The following is a 22354-nucleotide window of genomic DNA, read 5'->3' on the forward strand; positions in this document are numbered from 1 at the left end:
AGCAGTACCATCCTGACCTTCACCTCCCCGTTTCATGGCATGAAAAATTTCGAAAGCAATTAGTGCGTTATCAGTTATTAGTCTTTTCGGAACAAACGCACTTTGTTGAATTGAAGTAATTGTTTCAAGCATCGGTTTAAGTTTATTTGCAAGTGTCTTAGAGATGATTTTATATAAGATATTACATAAAGTAATAGGACGGAATTTTTGACATACTCTTCGAATTCATCACATTTCGGAATGAGCACAATATAGGTAGAATTAATATCATTTAAGCACACATCACCACTCCACCAGCTTTTCACAAAACGAATCACATCCCAACAAGAATTTAGTTAGAATTCAGAGAACTAAAAAAATAAGAGCTCAAAACAGATACTAAAGAGAGAGAGAGAAGGAAAAAAGAAAAAAAAAAAAAAAAAAAAAAAGAGAGAGAGAGAGAGAGAAATTTAACAAGAATTTTAGGCAGTATCCTATGAAATATCCAATATCCGCATAAAACTGCAAGTAAAATCAGCAAAAAATACAAGGCAGAAAAACAGAAAATTGAGAGCACCAAACCAGATACTAAAAAACAGATAATGAACATTAATTTTTGGTTTTTGAACAGCTACACATTACATAACAAGTTGCAATAACCATCTAAAAGCTAACAACTACTACTAAGTTTGAAAGCTTTAATCTATGTGACAATTTCTCCATTTCCGAAATGTGCAAAATTATGAAGAAAATCACTTATGTTAGTCCATAATTAAAGTACTTACTAGTGGCTATGATAGCACACACATAACCTTCTTAACATAGACAAACTAGTTGAATTAAGCAGAGATCCTAGGAACAGCCTTGCACACCAAAGACGACTTCATTTCCATGGAAAGGTTGAGGCACTCGGTCAAGTCCACACCATTCTCGGTCGGAACCCACCTGAAGTTCTGAAAGCATCTGAGCCAACCACAGCTGAGCAGTAGCCATACCCATTGCCTTTTCCGGGGCAGACACGACGTCCTGCTCCGAAAGGTGCCAGCCTCAGGTCTGAACCCATGATTGGGACATCCTTCTTCATGAACCTCTCGGGTTTGAACTCGTTGGGGTTAGACCAGATCTTCTCGTCGTGGGTGATGGCGTACATGTTGACCATAGCGGTGGTTCCGGCTGGGACGAAGTGGGGACCGACGTGGGTGTCGTGGATGGAAAGACGAGCCCATGATAGAAGTGGGCCTGGTGGGTGGACTCTCAATGTTTCCTTGAGATGGCTTGGAGGTATGGTAGGTTGGGGAGGTCTGAGTCGGCGACTTGCCTGTTGACTCCGACTACGCTGTCGATTTCAGCTTGGGCCTTGGCTTGAATGTCGGGGTGCACCACCATCCTTGCTAGAGTCCACTCTAGTAGGATTGCAACTGTGTCTGTTCCCCTGAATATCATTTCCTGCATTTAAAAACCAAACATTATTTAACGTTTTGTAGCACTCCATAATTAACATTTACTCATAGTACATTAGCTTTGGTCTTTAATCTTTACAAGTTGTGTGAAATAATGTAAAGTATACACGTCTAAACCAATAAGCATAAAAAGGTACATATCAAAGAACCCACTAACTAGATGCCCTAATATTAACCCATTCTAAGAAAAAAGCATACTTTGTACATAAATACCAAATATATTTGGCAATAATAAAGACACAAGTTACTTGTATAGCATGTACTCCATCTGTCCCTATTTTGTCCCATTTGACTATGCACGGTCTCAACACTTGTTTTAAAAACGTCTATATATATTTATTTTCATATACGTAAAAATTTAAAAAAACGTGATATTATTAAAATATACTATGAGACGAATATAACTAGAATTATCTCTTATAGATTAATGGTAATTTTAAGGTCAAAGTTTCCAAAATTTGACCCAAAAATAGCCATGGAGTAAAAATTAAGGGGTAGAGGGAGTATGCAATATGAACCAACACCCAACAATATGGCACATATAGTATACCATTTCTAACATTACAAACTAAATTTAGAACAAAAAAATAAAACATATCATGAACAACACACGTAACATGAACAAAAAAATAGAAAAGAAATCATACCCAAAAGAAGAGCAATCATGTCAGAGTCAGAGAGCTTGTTCTCTCCATCTTCCAAGTCCAAAAGAACATCAACGAAATCCTTTGAATCATCATCAACCTTCTCACTCCTCAATGCCCTGTGCTCTTCAATCACATTACCAACATACTTGTTTACCTTACCAACAAGATTCTTGCACCTTCTCCTTACTCCTTGTAAATCCAACCACCTTAGAGGGGCAAAATGGTCTCCCCAGTTGAATATTCCCAACAATTCATAACCTTCCTTAACCAATTCTTCAAGGTTATCAGCTTCCTCGGTCCTCTTACCGAAGAAATCGTAACTCTTTCCGAACACACTCATCATGACATTGTTCAATGATCCGAAATGCAACACATTTTTGATCTCAACATTTCCCTCATTTCCCATAATAGTAGTGATTTGGTTCACCATTTGATTACCAATTTCTTGGCGGAATCCTCCGAAGTTGGAAATTCTTCTCGGGCTGAAAAGATGGTTGCGGAAATCCTTCGGAGGTTCCTCCAGTAATCACCGAAGGGTGCAAACCCCATAGCCCTGTTAAAGAGAAGCTCATAGGCTGACTCCTTAATAGGACGATCAGCGAATTCGGAGCTGTTTAAAATCTCTTTAGCAGTCTCGGGTTCACTCGCTATAACAAAGCGAGTCAACCCAACTGAGAACGCCATCAACGGCGTAGCCTTGAGGCTAGTGGCAATACTGGATAGGATTCTATGAGTTTTTTCGGAAGCGAAAACATGGCCAAGACCAATAAGGGGTAACCCGGTTGGACCAGGAATAGCCGAAGCGGACTTACCGTTGCCACTTCGGTTGTTTTTAACTGCGGAAAGAGACCATGCTAAGCCTCCTGGGTACAAGAATATGGTGAAAAGGGAAAGAAATGCGGCAAATGAAAGGAAAATGGGTGCAGAAAGAAGGGATGACGCTGTTGGCAGCAATGAGAAATTCGTTGCTAAAGTTTCTGCTGACATTTTTTTGGGTTTTTTTTTTTATTTTTTATTTTGGCACAAGAGAATTTTGTTAGGTTGAAAAATGAAGAAAGAAGATGAAAGGATGGTTTGGTGAGGTAGAAGAAGTGTGAAGGGCAGTTTATTTATAGTGGTTGTAAAATACCATATAATATTACTTTAATTTAATATAATATATAATATTTTAAATGTAATTTATTTCATGTATTGGGAGTTTAAACTTCAGATTATGTTAATGGTAAATAACGGTGAAAAAGATGAAGGGTTGAAAAAAAAGGAGTGAATATTTATTGTGTGAGGCGGTTAGGCAGTAAAGTGAAAGAGTGATATTTTAGATATTTATGAAAAGAGATTGTATTGATATCTTATACTCTTGGTACTAAAAAGATGCATGTTTAGAGTAATGGAGATATTTCATGATATTGTTCATTTATGGTTTGGAGTACGAACAGAATGCTTATGTTCCTCTTGCTCTTCATTCTATTTCAAAAATGCAATCCGTAATCAATTGCAATTTCTGTAAGTTTATTGATCAACTAGGTTAAACTCTGTGCTATTGCACGGTTTTTAATCATATATAGTTATAATAAATAAATTAATATTTTAATTAGAAATTTTAATTTAATTTTTATGTAAAGCAAATGTTATAATATATTTATATAATCACTATTTATGGTAAAAATAATTTATTTAAGTAAGCACTTTTTGGAGGGAAAATTTTCAATATAACGTTGTCAAATGTCATTTTGAATTCACCTTTAGTAATATGTAATAGATATCTTTAATTTTGACATTTTTTTACTAATAATATTTATAAAAATATAAATTATTACTAATTTTATAAATAAATACATTTTTGAATTAATCTATTCTTATTTTTATTTTATCTTTTTAGTTGTAGACGAAAACTTTAAAGAGATATTGAGTATCTATCTATCTAATAACTTATACTAAAAGCGAATAACCACTGACACTTGTCATTATCTTGTGAAAAAATTTCCCGCCTTTTTTTTTTTTTTTTTTTTACTATTTTACCTTATAATATTTTCTTTTCAATTTGATAATCATATTCCATATATATCCAAATGAAATATTTCTGCGAATTCTAACCTAATAATAATAGTATAAAAATAAGTTAAAAACGACTAGTTTCACGTCAAAAAAAAACAAGACTTTTTTATTTTGGGAGGGGGGGGGGGATTTATTACAATTAATCTTTAAAATATCCTTAAGTCAACATATAAAAAGACTTAAGTATAAAACCTTTGATTATATGTTCATAATGGCAGAAAATGTAGTCATTATTATTTTTCCATAAATATTATTTTATGTGTTCGACTAAATAACCGCTAAATATATACTCCTTATTATTATTATTATTATTATTATTATTATTATTATTATTATTATTATTATTATTATTAAAGGATAATTTGTACTCTATTATGTGGCCCTAACGATTAGCCTTTGTTTAATACTTCCTCTGCTTTTTTTATAGTTGCAACACTTCTCTTTTCATGCTTGCCGATGCATGATTTCAATCGTTAATATCTTTAATTATCAATGTGTAAAAATTATAAACATATGTTATTAAAATAGTATAAATCGAGACGAATCTAACAAGATCTCACGTGACTATATTTTTGCTTACGTATAAATCATCAAATTAAAGCTAGTCAAAGTGAACCATATGAATAGTGTAAAAGTCAAAGTATTACAACTATAAAAAAAAGGAGGAAGTATGTTTTTTATAGAAAAATTAATTTTAGTAAATTAGGAGTCACTGTCTTCCTATGACGATAGTTTAAAGTCGATAGATTTTCAGTCGTTTTAGGGGGTGGGGAAACAGAGGGGGGTGGTTTTTGAGGGTCAGGGTGGTTGAGGGCTGGGAAGGGGGCCGACAGTGGGGGTGGGATGCGTAGGGGTGGGGGTGGGGCGCTGGTGGTCGTTGATTAAGTGGTGATAAATTAGTTAGGGTTTTCTTTTTATTGGTGCTAAAATAAAACTTTTAAAAGAGGTGGTGGTAAAAAACAATATCGAGGGGTTTTTTTTTTTTTTATGATAAAAATCAAAATTTCCTATGTAAAAAATCCTCTTTTGATTCCCGCCCTATAATTTTCATAAAATTTTGTGCATACCTTAGCACTGCGATTATCACGTAATAGAGGGTGTATTAAAATTTCCTTTGTTTTCTCAATTGAAATTTTTTGAGTTTATTTTGTTGTTCAATTGGTATTTATTTAAGATAATTTCCTCATGTTTTTTTTCTTGATTGATATGTTACTAAAAGTACAAGAAATTTGGTTGGCGATTATGTGATATGATGAGAAAAGTGAGGGTGGCACTCTAAGAGGTAGGGGTGAAAGTAATTCGGTTTAAAACCAAATTGAACCGCAAACCAAACCAATAAGCAATGTGGTTCATTTTTTATTTATTAATTTTTTTTAATTTGGTGCGGTTTGGTTAAGAAAAATAAAAAAAAATATGATTTACGGTTTGGTTTTGGTTTTGAGTTTAGAAAAACCGAAATTTAGGATTCTTAATTACCTAGAGTCCAATCCCCTTCATATATAAGGCAACCAAAAAAAAAAATCTAAACTCTTATGTCATCATTAAAACTTGCTATTTGGTAATAGCCTAATATACGAAGTATTATTTGTTTGCTTTATTTTTGGAAAATTAAATTAAATCAAGTCCTAAAACAGGTTTTGAAAAATTATGCCCAAAAAATGTTACAAATCAAACCCCAAAACACTAGGTCTAAAATTGTGGTTTGGTTTGGTTTGTGCCGAATAGTATAATGTGGTGTGGTTTGAAAAACCTCAAACCGAATTAATATGGTTTGGTTTTGGTTTGGGCTATAAATCACACCGCAAACCAAACTATCACCCCTACTAAGAGGGAAACATTTGGGTTTGATCTCCTCTTATTATTTAATTCTCACTCTTGATTGATAATATAGATTTTATTATTTTCATAATTTTTTAAATACCAAATCAAGGATGTTTAGCGGTAAAAAAAAAAAAAACAAAAAAAAAAAACCGAACATAAAACAATAAAGTATGTCATAATTTACTTTTCTAATCTAATCTAGTGAACTTATTTTTTTAATCTGATTTGAAATAAATGAAAATAACGTAAACTAAACCTATCCTTAACCAATTTTTTTATTTTTTTTTCTACTTTTAGTATAACAACAAAAAAATAGTGGAGTTGAACTACCCACAAAATCCAAAGTATAAAAATTAAAATTAAAAAAATTCACATTAGAAACTACATAGTATAAACTATTTCATCTTTTCTTTTTTACTTGACATGTTTATTTTATCACGCTTGCCAATACAAAACTTTAACATTTAATAACTTTGATTCTCCATAAGTAATAATTATAAAAGTTATATATTATGATAATACTTATATAGACGAATTAAAAAAGATCCCACATGAATATATTTTTCCTTATATATTATTCATAAAAGACGGTCAAGAAAAGGGTGATGAATAATGTAAAAGTCAAAGCGGATCAAATAAAAAAGAATATAGAAAATATAAAGCAGTTTGCGATGGATTAATTGGGTAGAAGGCCTAGCTAGTAGCCTAGTTAATCAAAATAACGATACGCAGTTAATCAAAATAACGATACGCTCGTAATTGGCTAGTCTAGTAGAGTAATACAGACATGCATGCATAGGTCAAAATTAAACCAAAGTATTTGGTGCAGACTTTGCAGTATACTGCACAAATTACATGCAATGTAAGACTTTGAAAAAATATAAAAAAATTCGTAAAACAATTGCATGCAGTATAAAAAGTTAAAAACTTTGAAAGGTAAACAATAAAAATTGAAGAAAAAGTTAATTCTCTCATATTAAAAGGCTGCGAGTAGAATAAATTTAACACCAACAATCCCTTCATACTTTTTAAATAAGTGTTACACTTATTAAATGTGATCGTATTTTAATTAATATTACACTTTATTTTTGGTAAAAAGTTACATTTTAATATTATTTCTCTTTTCATGTTTTCTACCCAAATTCACTACTACTTTTTTTTAGTCATTTCTTTCCGCTCACATTTATTATTTTTCAATAAACTATTAACCTCAATATATATTTTTTTAACCATTTTTTAATACTCCAACTATCCCATTTAGCTTTTATTTTAATTAAGTTAATTAAATTGCCTAAAATTATGTGTCTGATAAACGTGTAACACTTATGAAAAATTACAGAGGGAGTAGAATAAAAAGTATTCTCTATGGCTCTATGCAAGCTGCACTGACTACAACAACTCTTGGAAAAGTTTATAGTTTTTACCGTTTAATTTAGAATGTACAAGGTATTTGACATTATATATCAAATAATTAAATAATCATGAAATTCTCTCCTCTCTCCTCAACCCTAGCCTCCATTGTTGTTTTTTTAAAGGGGTTTCCATCGATTTTAGCCGGTGAAAAGTCCTCATCCTTGTTTCGTTAAAAGTTTTTTTGGGAAGAACTTTTCTCCCTCGAAAGGAAGGGTTTCCGATCTCCTTCGAAAGACAAGGTTTATCACCTCTTTTGGAGGGAGAATCTTTTTAGGTTTGAATCCATGATATTAGATCTAATGGATTATTGTGAAATTATTTCGTTAGTGAAAAATTATGCGAGATCGGAAGGATTATCAAGCTTTCGAATACAGACAGATGAATCAGAAGGAAAACATCCTCACGGCTACGAAGGATCATTAGATTGTCTCTCCAACAAGGCTGTATTTTCCAGCGATATAAGTCGGAGATGTTTCACAGTGCAATATCTACTCGATGATCGTAGTTTTTATAAAGGAAATTTTTATTTGATTCAATATCTTATGTATTTGTTAAACCCGAATCTCTTTTATAGATGTCGTATGACTTTTTATTAATGAATTTTTTTACTATTCAAAAAAAAAAAAAAAAAAAAAAAAAAAAAAAAAAAAAAAAAAAAGGTATTTGACATTATATTATTGCATGGTTCACAAGTGTTTACTCACTACTACTCCGTAATTTTTATGGTCACAACAATTCTTAGGATAATGTTCCATTGCATACTCTTCTTTTTATCTGAATCACAATATATGCAAATATTTATATTCCTCATTTTCTATAAATATTTGTTTGCTAAATTTGTGACGTAAACATCAAACCGAAAGATCTCATCAGCCATGCCCATGACTGGCTATGGTCCGAGTTATCTCAAAAATGGTACTTAAACATGCGTTGGGTCAAAAATAAGAATTAATTTGTTTTGTTTTTTATATGCACGATTGTTGCATTTTATTTTTAATATATTTATTGGTGGGATTCTCTACCAATAGTAATGCTCTCTACATGCATTGGCTAAGAATTACATGCTTTGTCTAAGTAATTCTTTGGCTTTAATGGATAATTTTGTTCGTGATTTTCAATAGTACTTGATCAAATTGTGTACTTCTCGATGAGGTACTCCTTAACTGTGGAAACAATATGGATTAAAATAATCATTTCTCCCAATTTTTTATTTTATTTTTCTTTCTTATGTTTTATTTAGGCCGTGTTCACTTCACCTTAAAAAAATAATATTCAGTAAAATTAATTTCAGTTCAATAAAATTAATTTCAGTTCAGTAAAAATAAGTTCAATTCAACAAAAATAATTTCAATTCAGTAAAAATAATTTCAGTTCAATTAAAACCAGTAAACTTATAGAAGGATTATAATAGAAAATCACAAATAATTTCAGTTCAACAAAAATAATTTCAGTTCAGTATAATTAATTTTTGTTCAGTAAAAATAATTTAAGTTTGGCGAAAATAATTTCAGTTTAGTAAAAATAATTTCAGTTCAGCGAAAATAAGGTGAACTGAAAAAGGCCTTAAAATATGGAATGGTTAAGAAGTATTTGGAATATATATACTCCGTATACAAAAATTGAAAGGCATAATTACGTGGACTTTTTAAATTTATCTCGATGTGTAGTTCCAATATTACGACTAAATTTAAATGATTTCACAATATATATTTTTTTAAAAATAATTATACTCAATTTGTATATTAAAAATCATACATAAGACAAACAAACAAAATTAAAAAAGACACAGATGAAATGTTGGAATTTTATTGCAATACTACGTAAAAGTTTTGCCAAAATTGAAATAATTGAAGATGCATTTAAATACTACAAGTATGTAACTTAACAATACAATATAAACTAATGACATCAACAAAAAATGTCATAATGATGATCGTTATTCTATAAGTCAAGGAGGAATGAGGTTGTGGTGTCCATTTAAAAAGAAGTTATACTTTATTACCATCTTTAAAAAATTACTTCATAAAAAATTTTGGGGAATCAATATTTAAAAGCTTTAACCATAAATTCTCATTAATTAAATTAATAACATAGTCATGTACTAAAATTTTGTTAAATTTATTTCAATGTTTTCTTTTTAATATCAACTATTTACGTACTACACGAACGAATATGAAAATATTTACAATTTAAGACGTGTTTAAGATCGTAAAAAATTTAAATAGAGCAAAAATTTTGAAGTGTATATCAAGAAGTTAGAAATCATAATTTTAGGCTAAATAAGCTAATGAGAATAGACTTCAAGTGATAATTAATTCTCTTAAGATACAAGAGTCTACTTCAAATTTGTAACCACTACATGCTCAATTTTCTTTTCTTAGAATCATCTCAAAAGTGTAAACAAGCATTATTGGCTTGATATTGGCGTAGCAGTCAGCAATCTTATGCATCATCAATCAATCTTGACTAAAATACTTTAAGTTTTTGGTGGAATTTCAATTAGTCATTCAAATGTCATGCGCATGGAAACAATTATCAAGTATAACTATTACTTAATTTAAGCATCATGAAAAAATCATCTTATCTCAAGTTTTCAACTACAGGAAGTTGAAAATAATAATTACAAAATGCAACAAAAATAAACCAATGTGAAAAGAACTCAAGTTATGGATTAGGGAGAACAAATCTTATCTCTACATTAGGTACTTCCATTTCCTAAGTGTATACAGCTAGATTCGCCAATGTTACAATTAGAGGTAGATAAAAATGCAAAATAGAATTAGGTGTATGATAATGATGAATGCATATGACTCCATATATAATGAATTATGTAGATGCTAGAATAATGATCAAATTGAGTTTTCTTAATAAAGTTAAGAGTTGAGCTTTGTTCAAAATACACTTAACTCTTATAATATGTTGTTGCATAGAATTATAAGGTAAAAAATATATATAAATATGTACTTTGTACAATATATGTGCAATATGTATAACATTCAATATATATGTGCAATATGTATAGAAATAACAATTAAAATATAAATATTTATATTGTACTAAATAGTAAATAGGAATAAATTTTGGAGTTGTAATGGGCAATTTTTTTAAGAATTATGATATAATTTGTAGGGATATTTTAAAGTTTAAATTTTAAGGCTTGGTAGAAATATATCTAATTAATTTTCTTGTACTGATTTTGATTTTTGATTAGTAAATTATTTGTACTAAATTAATGATTAATTTTAATTAATTTGAACTCACTTGAAATATTGCTAGCTCCACCACTCTATCCTTTCTATTATAATAAAACATAGGCTCACACTCCCACCATTTGTCCTTTCTTTGCCAAAAAAAAAAAAAAAAACCATCAATTCATCCTTTTCTGTGTTTTCCCCCATAACTTTCAACCGTGTGGGATCTTATCATATTCACCTTAAGGTCTAGATATATACAGTTAAAGTGGAGATATATACTAACATTCAAAGGGTTAGGCGCAAGATTTCACTTGATTGCCAACTTGTTTACAACATCGATTGTTTGTTTTTGGGTTTAGATGGCATAAGATGTGAGCCTGTAGTTATTGACATACATATCGCTTAAAATTTCTACTTTAATAGTTTATGGTTTTTAATTATTCAACATATGTCAACAATAAATATAATGACGAGATGTTAATGTTGATTTATTAGTCCTTATTACTAGTCTAACTTATTTTTACAAGATCTTATTAATAATCACATTTTCTTAAAAATAAAAAATAAAATAAATAATCACATTATATAGCTTTATCAATTTTGCTTTACACTTTCATGAAATATCTGAGATAACTAATTCTATTACAACCAAAAAAGCTTAATGCAATTTGCAATGAGTTCAACATACATGTGACATATATAATCATATGAGTAATAATTTAATTTCTCCATTCCATATATACTTGCATAAGATTGGGCATGCAAAAACAATGAAAAAACGGTGTATGTACTTTGAAAGATAATCCCATGTGACCATTCAATTCGTAGGTTGTTACCATCTTACAACAATTAATATTATATGCAAGACTGCCCGAATCAACTAGCTAGAAGAATTTTGTTATTTTTACGAAAATGAAAAGCTAGCTAAAATAAAGTTCAATTCAAGTAATTATTATTGCGCAAGGTCACAATGTGAGCGCCTTCAAACTCTTGTTTGGTAGATAACAATATTGACTTCTTAGATATGAGCAATTCAACACCTTTAATTTCTTCGTTGTATCTATAGTAGTCTCTCCATTTGTTAATTTTATGTATGGCTTAGTTGGCTTTTACGTAGTCGATTTACAATACAGTTTTGTTTTTGTTTTATTTATTTATTTATTTATTTATTTTATCATTCACTATCAGAGCAATTAACGTAATCTATAAAGATGATCTACGTATTAAAAAACTTACATTAAGATGTACAGAACAAAATCCTTCACGTTAACGTTTTCACAAACTATGCACAACTCTCCTCCCTTCTCTTTCTCTCTCCTTCTTCTCTTCCTTTCTCTTTCTATCTCCTCTGCTCCTTTTTTTTTCCAGATCAAAATCGAAATCAAAATAAAAAAATTCAGAACAATTGCATAAAACATTCATAATCAATCCAAGGGGGGTATTTGTTTCGAAATTTGCTATTGAATCGAAAGGGGGGCATGGCGGAAAAGGAGGCGGCAGCGACGACGGAGGAAAGAAATGCGATCCCTGGTGATGTGGTGGTTGGCGATTTGCGGCTGGTGGGTTCAGTGGTTGGTGGTGCTGTGGTTGGTGGGTGCGGTGGCTTCGGTGAACGGCGGCTGGTGATGCTGTGGTTGGTGGTGCGGTGGGTTGATGGTGCGGTGGATCGGAGGAAGAAATTAGGGGGAAGTGAGGAACGAATGAAGGAGAAGGAGTGAGGGGATTTGTGAGGATTTGTCTAGAGAAACTAATAGATTTGTCCCCATTCTCATGTGAAAGAGAGAGAAAGAAAGAGAGTAAGAGGAGAAAGAGAAGGAAATAAAAATAGTGTACATACTTTATATGTTGTTAATCATATTAGACAACAAATGATGCATATTAGCCAATAAAAATAACATATCAGCCAATTAATGTCTGATATCAGTCAATATTAGGGACATATCAAACATTAATAAAAATGTATCCTCCAACAAAAAGAACCTATCAGCCAACAAAAGATACATATCAGCCAATAAGTGGAATATATCAGCCAACGAAAGGTATTTATCAGCCAAGAGACAAAACATATCAACCAACTAAGAAAGCATATCAACCAACAAAAGGATGAAATCAGTAAACAAAAGCAACAGGTAAGCCAACAAAATAAACATATAAGCCAACAAAATGAAACATATAAGCCAACATTAAAATATAGATATCAGCCAACAAAATAAATATATCAGCCAACTAAAGAAACATATAAGTCAAATGATGTCTGATATCAGCCAACAAAAGGAAAAAAAAAAAACATATCAGCTAACAAAAGGAATATATGAGCCAACACAAAAACCATATCAGCCAACAAATAAACCATATCAGCCAACACATGAAACATATTAGTCAACAAGTGAAACATATCAGCTAGGGGTGGGACTTTTCAAACCGAACCGTGAAACCGTCCGTTACCGAACCGAACCATCACGGACCGAACCGTTTATAACCCGCTAATTTTAAACTGAAAACCGAACTGAACCGTATAATGTCAAACCGAAACCGAACCGAACCAATTAATGTTAACCCGTTACGAACCATAAACCAATAACAAACCAAACCGTTTATAAACCGAAACCGTTTGAACCGATTAATGTTAACCCGCTAACTGTTTAAACCGAACCGTTTATAAACCGAAACCGTTTAAACCGTAGGAAAAAACCGTTTAAATCGAACCATTTACAACCCGCTAACCGTTTAAACCGAACTGTTATAACCCATTAAACCGTTTAAACCGAACTATTTTCAAACCGCAACCCGTTTAAACCGATCCGATTACAAACTATTTAAACCGAACCGTTTACAACCCGTTCCATTCAAATTGAACTATTTACAGCCTTTAACAATTTGTTAGAATTCCACGAAATATATTTGATGTTTAATGTAATTTAACAGTACAATTTTTTTTACATATAATTATTGATTTAAATTTGTAAATTTTTTTGCTATTATAAAATTAAAATTATATTCTTGTATAACTAAATTAGGAGTTATAAATTAAATAAAAAAATGAAAAAATTTGGCCACCCACCCAATCCAACCACCCTCCACCCACCCACCACCGTAACCCACCCTAACACCACCCCCGCCGTCACCCCAGACCCACCCTAACACTACCCCCACCCACCACCGTTACCGTAACCCACCCCCACCCCACCACCGTTACCGTAACCCACCCCCACCCCACCAACGTCAACCCAGACCCACCCTAACACCACCCCCGCACCCACCATAATTACCGTAACCCACCCCACCCCACCCCACCACCCACCGTAAATAAAAAAACCCAGACCCAAACCTTACCCCACCCCATCCACCACCGTCACCGTAAATAATAAAAACCCAGACCCATACCCCACCCCACCTACCACCATCACCGTAACGTACCCCACCCCACCCCCTTAACAAACCCCACCCCACCCCACCCACCACCGTCACTGTAAAAATAATAATAAAAAAAAAAAACAGACCCAACCCCAACCACACCCACCACCGTCACCGTAACACACCCCACCCCACCCCATACAAAAAAATCGAAAAAAAAACCCAAACCCACCGTAACCCCACCCCACCCACCCCCACGAAACCCAACATCCTCGAAACCCCCCAACTCACTCTAATTGCTCACCCACCATAAAACTCCCTCCCTCCCTCGAAAAATCCTCCCTCCCCACCCACCCGAACCCAGTCTAACCGCCGCCACACCCACCCTAACTCGGCCCCCTCCGTTGCCCACAACTTGAAAAAAAATTAAAAAGAAAAACAGAAAATAAAAAAAGGAAGGACGAAAACACCTTATATATTAATCCTGAATTTGGCCTCAAATTTGGTTTTAAAAGGCCAAATTTGATCATGAAACAACTAGATCTAGAGTTTCGTGGTCGAATTTGACCATAAAAACCGTCGTGCGTGGTGTCGGTGGACGGAGACAGAGAAACGAGATGGAAGAAAGGAGAACATAGACGGAAGAAGGGAGAAGAAGGAAGAAGAAGAAAGGAAGAAGGAAGAGGAGATGAGAGAGAAAACGAGAGAGCAGTGAGCATATTATTGATAATATTACAGAAGAGGATTAAGAAAACGAGAGAGAAATCAAAAAGAGTACTAAAGAGACGATGGTAAGAGTGATCTGATTGGTGGAAAAGAAAACACACGGATCGTGAATTGGAATGTGTGCGATGATAGGCCGTTAGATGACATGCAAATCAATGGCTGATATTTAATATAAGACGGTGACACGGATCATGGGATAATGGATTTGGATAGTATGGTTTTTTTTATTCATAGCTACGTACTAATAAAAACACTACTGTACTCTTAACTTTATGTAACTTATAAATTGTAAGAAACACAAATGTTTGGAAATTGGAATTAATTCAATATGACATATTTAATGTATATTAGTTATATGTATATCAGTATATGTAATAAATAATAATGTATGGTACGATTGGTATCATACTATCATTGGTATGTATAGATAATCGATAAATGTATCTGATTATTAAAACTTAAAACAGTTAATGATCGATCTAATTGAATACTTCTACTTCCCCACCCGTTTTCTTTAACTTGCAAGTTGCAACATATATATGTTGCAGCCTTGTAGGCACGTAATCTTAAAAGGTGATTAGAGAGGGTAAGACAACAGAGTAATTCAGCAATATAACTTAAACACCAAAATTATGGAATAGTTACAAACAATTGTCAATTATTACTTTATTAGACTAATGGGAAATTGAATAATCGTGATTTTAATTAAACATCCAAATATAGTTCCGTAATATTAAATTATTAGTTTATTACAATATCAATTATCGATTTATCGTATTCAAAGTACCAATTCATCAAATCATGGTTATGACGCGATCTTTAAAACAATTAAAACAAGAAGCTGATAGCCTGATAATATTTGATAATGAAACAATAATACATTAATACCTTATAAATTTGTAATAGACTAATATTTAATAAACAACAACAAGACTATAACCACATTTGAAACATAACACATTAACATGATATAGAATGAATGAGAATTTCTGTAATTCTATATAATCTGATATCTTAATCGATTTATCGTATTCAAAGTAGCAACTCATCAAAACATGGTCATGACACGATATCTAAAACAATCCAACAAGAAGCTGATAACCTAATAATATATATTTAATAATGAAACAATAATACATTAATACATTATAAATTTGTAATAGACTAATATGATAATATCGAATAAACAACAACAAGAGTATAACCAAACTTGAAACATAACATATTAACATGATATAGAATAATTGAATAAATGAAGATTTGTGTAATTGTATATAATCCGATGTCTGAAAATAAAGTGACGAAGTCCCAACTTTATATAAAACGAAAATAGCTAACCGGTCAAAAATCTCTTAAAACCCAATTTCTACTCGATCCATTATTTTTTTCACCAACCTATGCCGACCCGCTAATGAAATGGAAATACTAGTCCCAACTTGATATAAAACAAAACGCGCTAACTGGTCAAAACCACTTTTTAGAACTCGATTTCAACCCGATCCAATTTAACTGATTACCAAACTAACCCGAACGATTTTAGCACCAAACCGAGTATAATCCGAACCGATATGAATCGAACTAGCATTAACCCGGGTAAACCCGCCCCTGAACCGACTCATTTCAAAATAATCCGTTCATGACCCGAACCGATATGAACCCGGACCGACGTTGACCCGGTAAAACCGCCCCTGAACCGATCCGTTTCAAACCGGTCAGATCATGACCCGAACCGTTTATAAACCGAACGGGCATTGACCCGGGTAAACCCGCCCCTGAACCGACCTGTTTCAAACCGACCCGATTATTAACCGAACCGTTTAAAAACTGAATCGGCATTGACCCGAGTAAATCCGCCCCTGAAGCGACCCGTTTCTAACCGATCTGATTATGACCCGAACTGTTTATAAACCGAACTTTTTATGACCCGAACCGAATTTAAATCGTACAAGAATAAACCGAAATCGAACCGACCTGTGACTAATCAAAACCAAACTGAACCGACCCGCCGTCTAAATGAAACCGTTTTAACCCGAACCGTTTCAAACCGAAACCGTTTCAAACTGAGGTCAAACCGAACTGTCAGACCGAAGTCCCACCCCTAATATCAGCCAAGTCAGTCGCACGGAAATTTGCGTGTGGACATCCGCACGCAATAATTTCTCTAACGTTTTTTCTTGTATATATATATATGTATATTTCATAACTCTCAAAATATGACCAATTTTTTGTTAACCACATAAATAGTACTGTATAAGTGGTCAGAATACAATGAACACAAATATTACTCGTACTAGATTAGCAAATTGCCATTTGTTAGGCTTTAACTTTATACTTCGTATATACTTATCAATGTATAAGGTATAACATTGGAAAATCCATATTTAAAGTGAATCGAACATAAGTACATAACTAATTAGTTGGATCATATTTATAAAACCACAAATCCACAATACCGCCCCAGTCCCCTCCTTTTTTTATCACTACTTTCCTTTTTTTTTTTAGTACGTCCACCTGATTCACCGGAGCTTAGCTCCGACTACATCCGAATTCAGCCCATGCCGCGTACTTGGCTTATGATGGATGAGTCTCCCAAGCATTCAATACCTTCCTTAAGGGACATCAAACTGCTTACCACTTAAGCCAACTCTTATTAGTCGATCACTACTTTTCATTTTGTATACTATTTAAAATAAAAATCAATTCTCATTTACTATATTCCCTACTACCTTCTCTTACCCCCCACACTATTTAAACATTATTACTTGCTCTCACAATCTCACTTCCTTTATTCATCTTTTTCAAACAATCAATAGCCTTATCTCGCAAATTAGACCAAGTATTTTTTGGTACTCCGTAGCTCATAAGCTCATTAATATATATCAATAAATTTACATGATGTATTTCTGCTTATATTGCGCCAAAATGGGTTTTTTTTTTTTTTTTTTTTTTTTTTTTTTTTTTTTTTTTTTAAAAAAAAGAAAAATTATACTTATTTATACCCTTACATTGTGCTAAATAGCTACAAAACTTTTATATGTCGAGTTATTGTGGGTAATGTTTTGTCTTAAATATTGAGTCTAACTCATAGTTGACTATTTTATTGAATGACAAAACACAAAACTCATGTTGATCCACTTATATATTTTATAAAGGTTCGACACTAGACAAATAGTTTCCACACCTGATTAGTGTCGTTTGTTTATATCGAGTCAAGTTTTTGACAACTTAACTAAAAGTGATGTCAATAATTTTATTTATAATTTCTCCTCTACCCTCAATTGAACAAAGGCGACTTATGTTCTGTAAACAAAATTAACAAATGTTCTTTCCTTATTTTTGTAATGTATTTATTTCTAATAAGTGGTATCAAAATTGATTGTTCACTTAGGCTTTTCTTAGTTAAAAAATGTCGTGAAACATTAGAAGACCTTGCTTACGACGGGAAATATCTTCCCTAATCAGTAATCACCTAATGTGGCCAAGAACGGTGTAGTGTGCGATACTGAACATACACAAATAATACGAGTACATGCCAATAACTCAATAAGGATTCAGAGGATCTGCTTTATTGAACATTGATCAGGCACAAAGAAGAAAAGGCAAAAATAGTGTTGCAACAGTTGAGTTCTACAGACTACAGTAATATTTGTTTGATAAATATCACGCGAGTAATGTCCAAAAATAAACATAAATCATACGAGAAATGTACAAAAATAAACATATCATATTCATATATAGCTAGGGTTTAGGGGTCTGTGAAAATGCATGTTACACCCCAGTCACTAGTATAACTTGCTCGTCAACCTACAAATCATTATATTTTCCATCTTAGCTTTCTTTCGTTCACATTTCATGATGTGACTAGACATACATCTTTGTCGCTTTTATTTGTCTACTTTTACATTTCCCATTTTGATTGGGACATAGAGTACAACTATGTCTCCATTATTTGGAATAACTTCAACACAACATATTATTCGTATCGAGTAACACGTGATTCACTTGATAAGTTTTTTATTTAAAGTTTCGAAAGTTTGTTATGAAGGTTGCGGTTGATTTTGTTGCATATTGCTAGTAAAAATATCATTGGAGTGGCTTTTATAGCTTTCAAATGAACCATATACGAAATACTAATTAAACAAGTTGAGTCATGTTTGAGGGAAATCAACTCATTAACTTACGAAATCAAAACAAACTCAACACCATCTAATTGCCAAGTATACATCGTTCTATACCATACATTAGCGTAGTATACAGAAATCAACCGAGATATAAATTGTACGGAATATTGTATGTTTTGTGTTCATCAGACATTCATATGATCGACGAAAATTAAACTGGTAGTACTGACTCTAACCAGATAAGCTAAACCAAGGACATGGAAAACACTCGATTATAAGGAGAAAATCATAGAATTTATTATTATTATTCTATTTTTGCAAAGCCAAAGGCAAATTAAACACTGACACGAGTACTCCGTAAAAGATTTGGTCTAAACACGGACCAATTTTGTACTTTCTTCACCATTCATATTATGGTATGTCAAAATCTTCCTTTGGTTTCGGTTGTGCACTACTAAGCTCTCCATATAAATGCCAAAATAGCTATAATAATAATCTTCCAAATGTTGTATCCGGTGACTTCTGAAGTTATAAGAAAATATATTACTTCTAAAAGATAGGATAAATGTATTCTTCTCAACATTGAAAATAACCGTACGAAAACCTCTGGTAAGAAACCGGTGAGCTTTTGAATTTGAATCTCCAGTATACCAAAGCCGCCATGATTTAATTTTATCTACACCATCCTCGACCAAAACCCATATGCAGGCACTATGAGAAGACATAGCGAAAATTGCTACAGACTCACTAAGGACAAAATTAATTTTAACTAGACCTGGTTGTTTAAGAGCATCAGGCAAATCCACGAAGACGAATTCCTCGGAATCAAAATCGAACGATACAAGATGATTATGTACGCCAGGAGGTTTATCCTTTTCAAAGCCTAACCAGCACAAAGCACCCTTACAATAAAATTCATCCGCATCTTCAAAACTTAAAAGGCCTCGAACGTGAGCATCCGACCTATCTTTAATCCTCCAAAGGTTAGCATTTGATGAATAAACCACTATCGAAGAATTATCATAAACAAAAGTAACAACCTTATAATCATTAGTAGACGGAGCGAAACCTAGCCAACATGTCCAAGTCATATAAGGACAACGGGGGATCGACCAGGACTTTCGAGTACAGGGATTATGAAATACCATCTCATCCTCGTCGACCTCGTCCGGCGTAATTGCATAAAACGCACACATCAAAATTAATCCATATTCGCAGCATATTACTTCACAATTAAAAGGAGTTTTAAATATTTCGTCAATTTTTCTGAATGTGTCGATACTATAAACTGCAGTTTTGTCGGAGTTCATGGCTATCGCGTACTTGGGTTTGTTGTTGTAAATTTGAAGATGCAAAAGACTGAAATAAGAGGAATCAATTAATGAACACCAGCTTTTACAAACACACCTTAATCTCATTAAGCTTTTCACCGGCAGCCTCGCTAAGATCTCTGTCCACATATCCATCGTTAAACCCGGCAATGCTTCCGCCATTGAGTCAGTATTTGAAGTTATTACGGGAGATTGGAACTAATACCGTTAAACTCACAAGAAATTTAGGAGAAAACGGCTCAATGAGCCTTTACCATTAAAGGCATATATATAGGCTTACAACATTAACCTAACAAGCCAAAAACTCCTAACAAGATATATACAAATATATACACAAAATATATCTCAAAACATAATTATATCCTAACACAAATCATATCTTTCACAAAAGTATATCTTATTCATATGTATTTTGGTAGTGTGTTTATCACTTTCTAATAATATTTACTTGTATATATTTTTAAATTTATAATTTCTGATCTTATTGTAACTAAATGATGTATCTTTATATACTACTATCCTATACCTATTCATCAGCTTAACTTTTTTATAATGTATACAGTGTAACTTTTTGTTATCAACCTTTCGATTTCATTCTCAACAATATTTCTTCTACTCTTTGAGAAAATAATGTAACTACTCAAATAGTATAAATTTAGGCAAAGGACATAAAATATCATCTCCTATGAAATTAGTTACGCCATTCTAAATTGATGCAAGTGTCTAATAAAAGTGAAATGGCGTGGGCGTTGAACATCTGTCTAAAATCAATTGGATTGACTTTTTTGGATTCATATACACGATGGTCATGAGATCAAGGACATAAATAAATAGCAAAATCTATATTATGGCCCACTAACTCAGTACACCAAAATCAATTTCACGTACTACAAACAATGTGCTGTGCTCTGTATTTGTATACGCAGTACACCCTTTGTTTTTATTTAATCGATTTTGCTAACGAGTGTCCCGAAATATTAGATTAGCATTAAATATATTTTCTAAAATAGTACTCCCTCTGTCCCATAATACTTGACACAGTTATCATTTTCGTCCGTTTTAAAATACTTGACACGTTATTATATATGGAATGAGACCACTAATAAAAAAATATTTTCATATACTCTTTTTGGGACCTCAAACCCTAAAACCCAATTAAATTCCACATTTTCTCTCTTCTTACTACCTCCAGCTCTCCATCTTTTGTTTTCTTACAATATAAAATTACAAAAGAGAATCCTTTATATAATAAATAAATGTTTTAAATGGACCCACTTATAGTATTCTTAAACTACTTGTCCATCCCAACGTCCCAAATATTATGGAATGTATGCCAAATTCATGCGTAAATTGGCGTAATTAATATTTAAATTCATTTAATATTTTCATTTTTTGTCATCTTATCTAACGCCCCGGGAGCACTCATTTGCTTTTGCCTTATTTAATTGTCCATTTTTAATCGCTAATTCGCTATACTTTTTTTTGTTTTTTTAAGTATACATCCCATACTCTTAGGCACATAGTTTTAGTTAAAAAAATAAAATAATAATTCCTTCGTTTCAATTCCAATAAGGATGAAATTATGCATCCTAAAGCACAGTTTATATGTTAAATTTTTATAATTGTATAAAAGTAAAAATTATAAAAATTTGATATTGTGAAAGTATTTTATGAGACGAATCTAATAAGATCCACATGAATATATTTTTTTTAACATATAAATCATATTATATGGTCAAATAAGAGCGATGAATAGTGCAAAAATCCAGTTGTTGCAATAATATTAGAACGGAGGAAGTATATAATTGGGTATGGCTAAAAATAATTTTTTTTTGGAAAAGTAAGAGAGAGAAATATGAATAGAGACCACTAGGAATAACGTAAGAGGGTGAAAATATTATAAAATGATAGTAGAGTTAGAAGGAAGAGAAAGAATAATAATATATAATGTGAGTGGAGTTTTTACTTTTGATAATAAAGCACTTAAAGAAAAAGGCCTTTTTTTTTAGAAATAGAACACATACAAAAAACAGAGAAAATATTTGTCAATTTATAATTTTAACTACGGAGTAATGAATTTGTTACTCCGTACAATATTTTTACTTACCTTATAAAAAGTTTAAGAAAACTCTTTGAATAGTGCATGGACATTTATATCCCTAAAAATGTTCTTTTACATTTTTGCCCCCATTTGATTTCTAAAGCATTATAATTATCTCCTGAATTCCCTAAATTAATTTTTGATTTAAAAAG

At 32.2% G+C, this 22354-nt stretch overlaps 1 protein-coding gene and 1 pseudogene across 1 annotated transcript; both read right to left on the reverse strand.

Annotated features, from left to right (window-relative positions):
• Positions 1 to 681: 681 nt before the first annotated feature.
• On the reverse strand, positions 682 to 3162 carry LOC110697734 (annotated as a pseudogene).
• A 15979-nt stretch (positions 3163 to 19141) lies between these two features.
• LOC110697207 (F-box/LRR-repeat/kelch-repeat protein At2g27520-like) lies at positions 19142 to 20263 on the reverse strand. Its single transcript, XM_021874559.1, has one exon. It carries the CDS (start codon positions 20261 to 20263, stop codon positions 19142 to 19144), a length of 1122 nt encoding a protein of 373 aa, XP_021730251.1.
• Between the last annotated feature and the right edge of the window lie 2091 nt (positions 20264 to 22354).

Source organism: Chenopodium quinoa, unplaced genomic scaffold, assembly GCF_001683475.1.
Source record: "Chenopodium quinoa cultivar QQ74 unplaced genomic scaffold, ASM168347v1, whole genome shotgun sequence".
Lineage (NCBI taxonomy): Eukaryota > Viridiplantae > Streptophyta > Magnoliopsida > Caryophyllales > Amaranthaceae > Chenopodium > Chenopodium quinoa.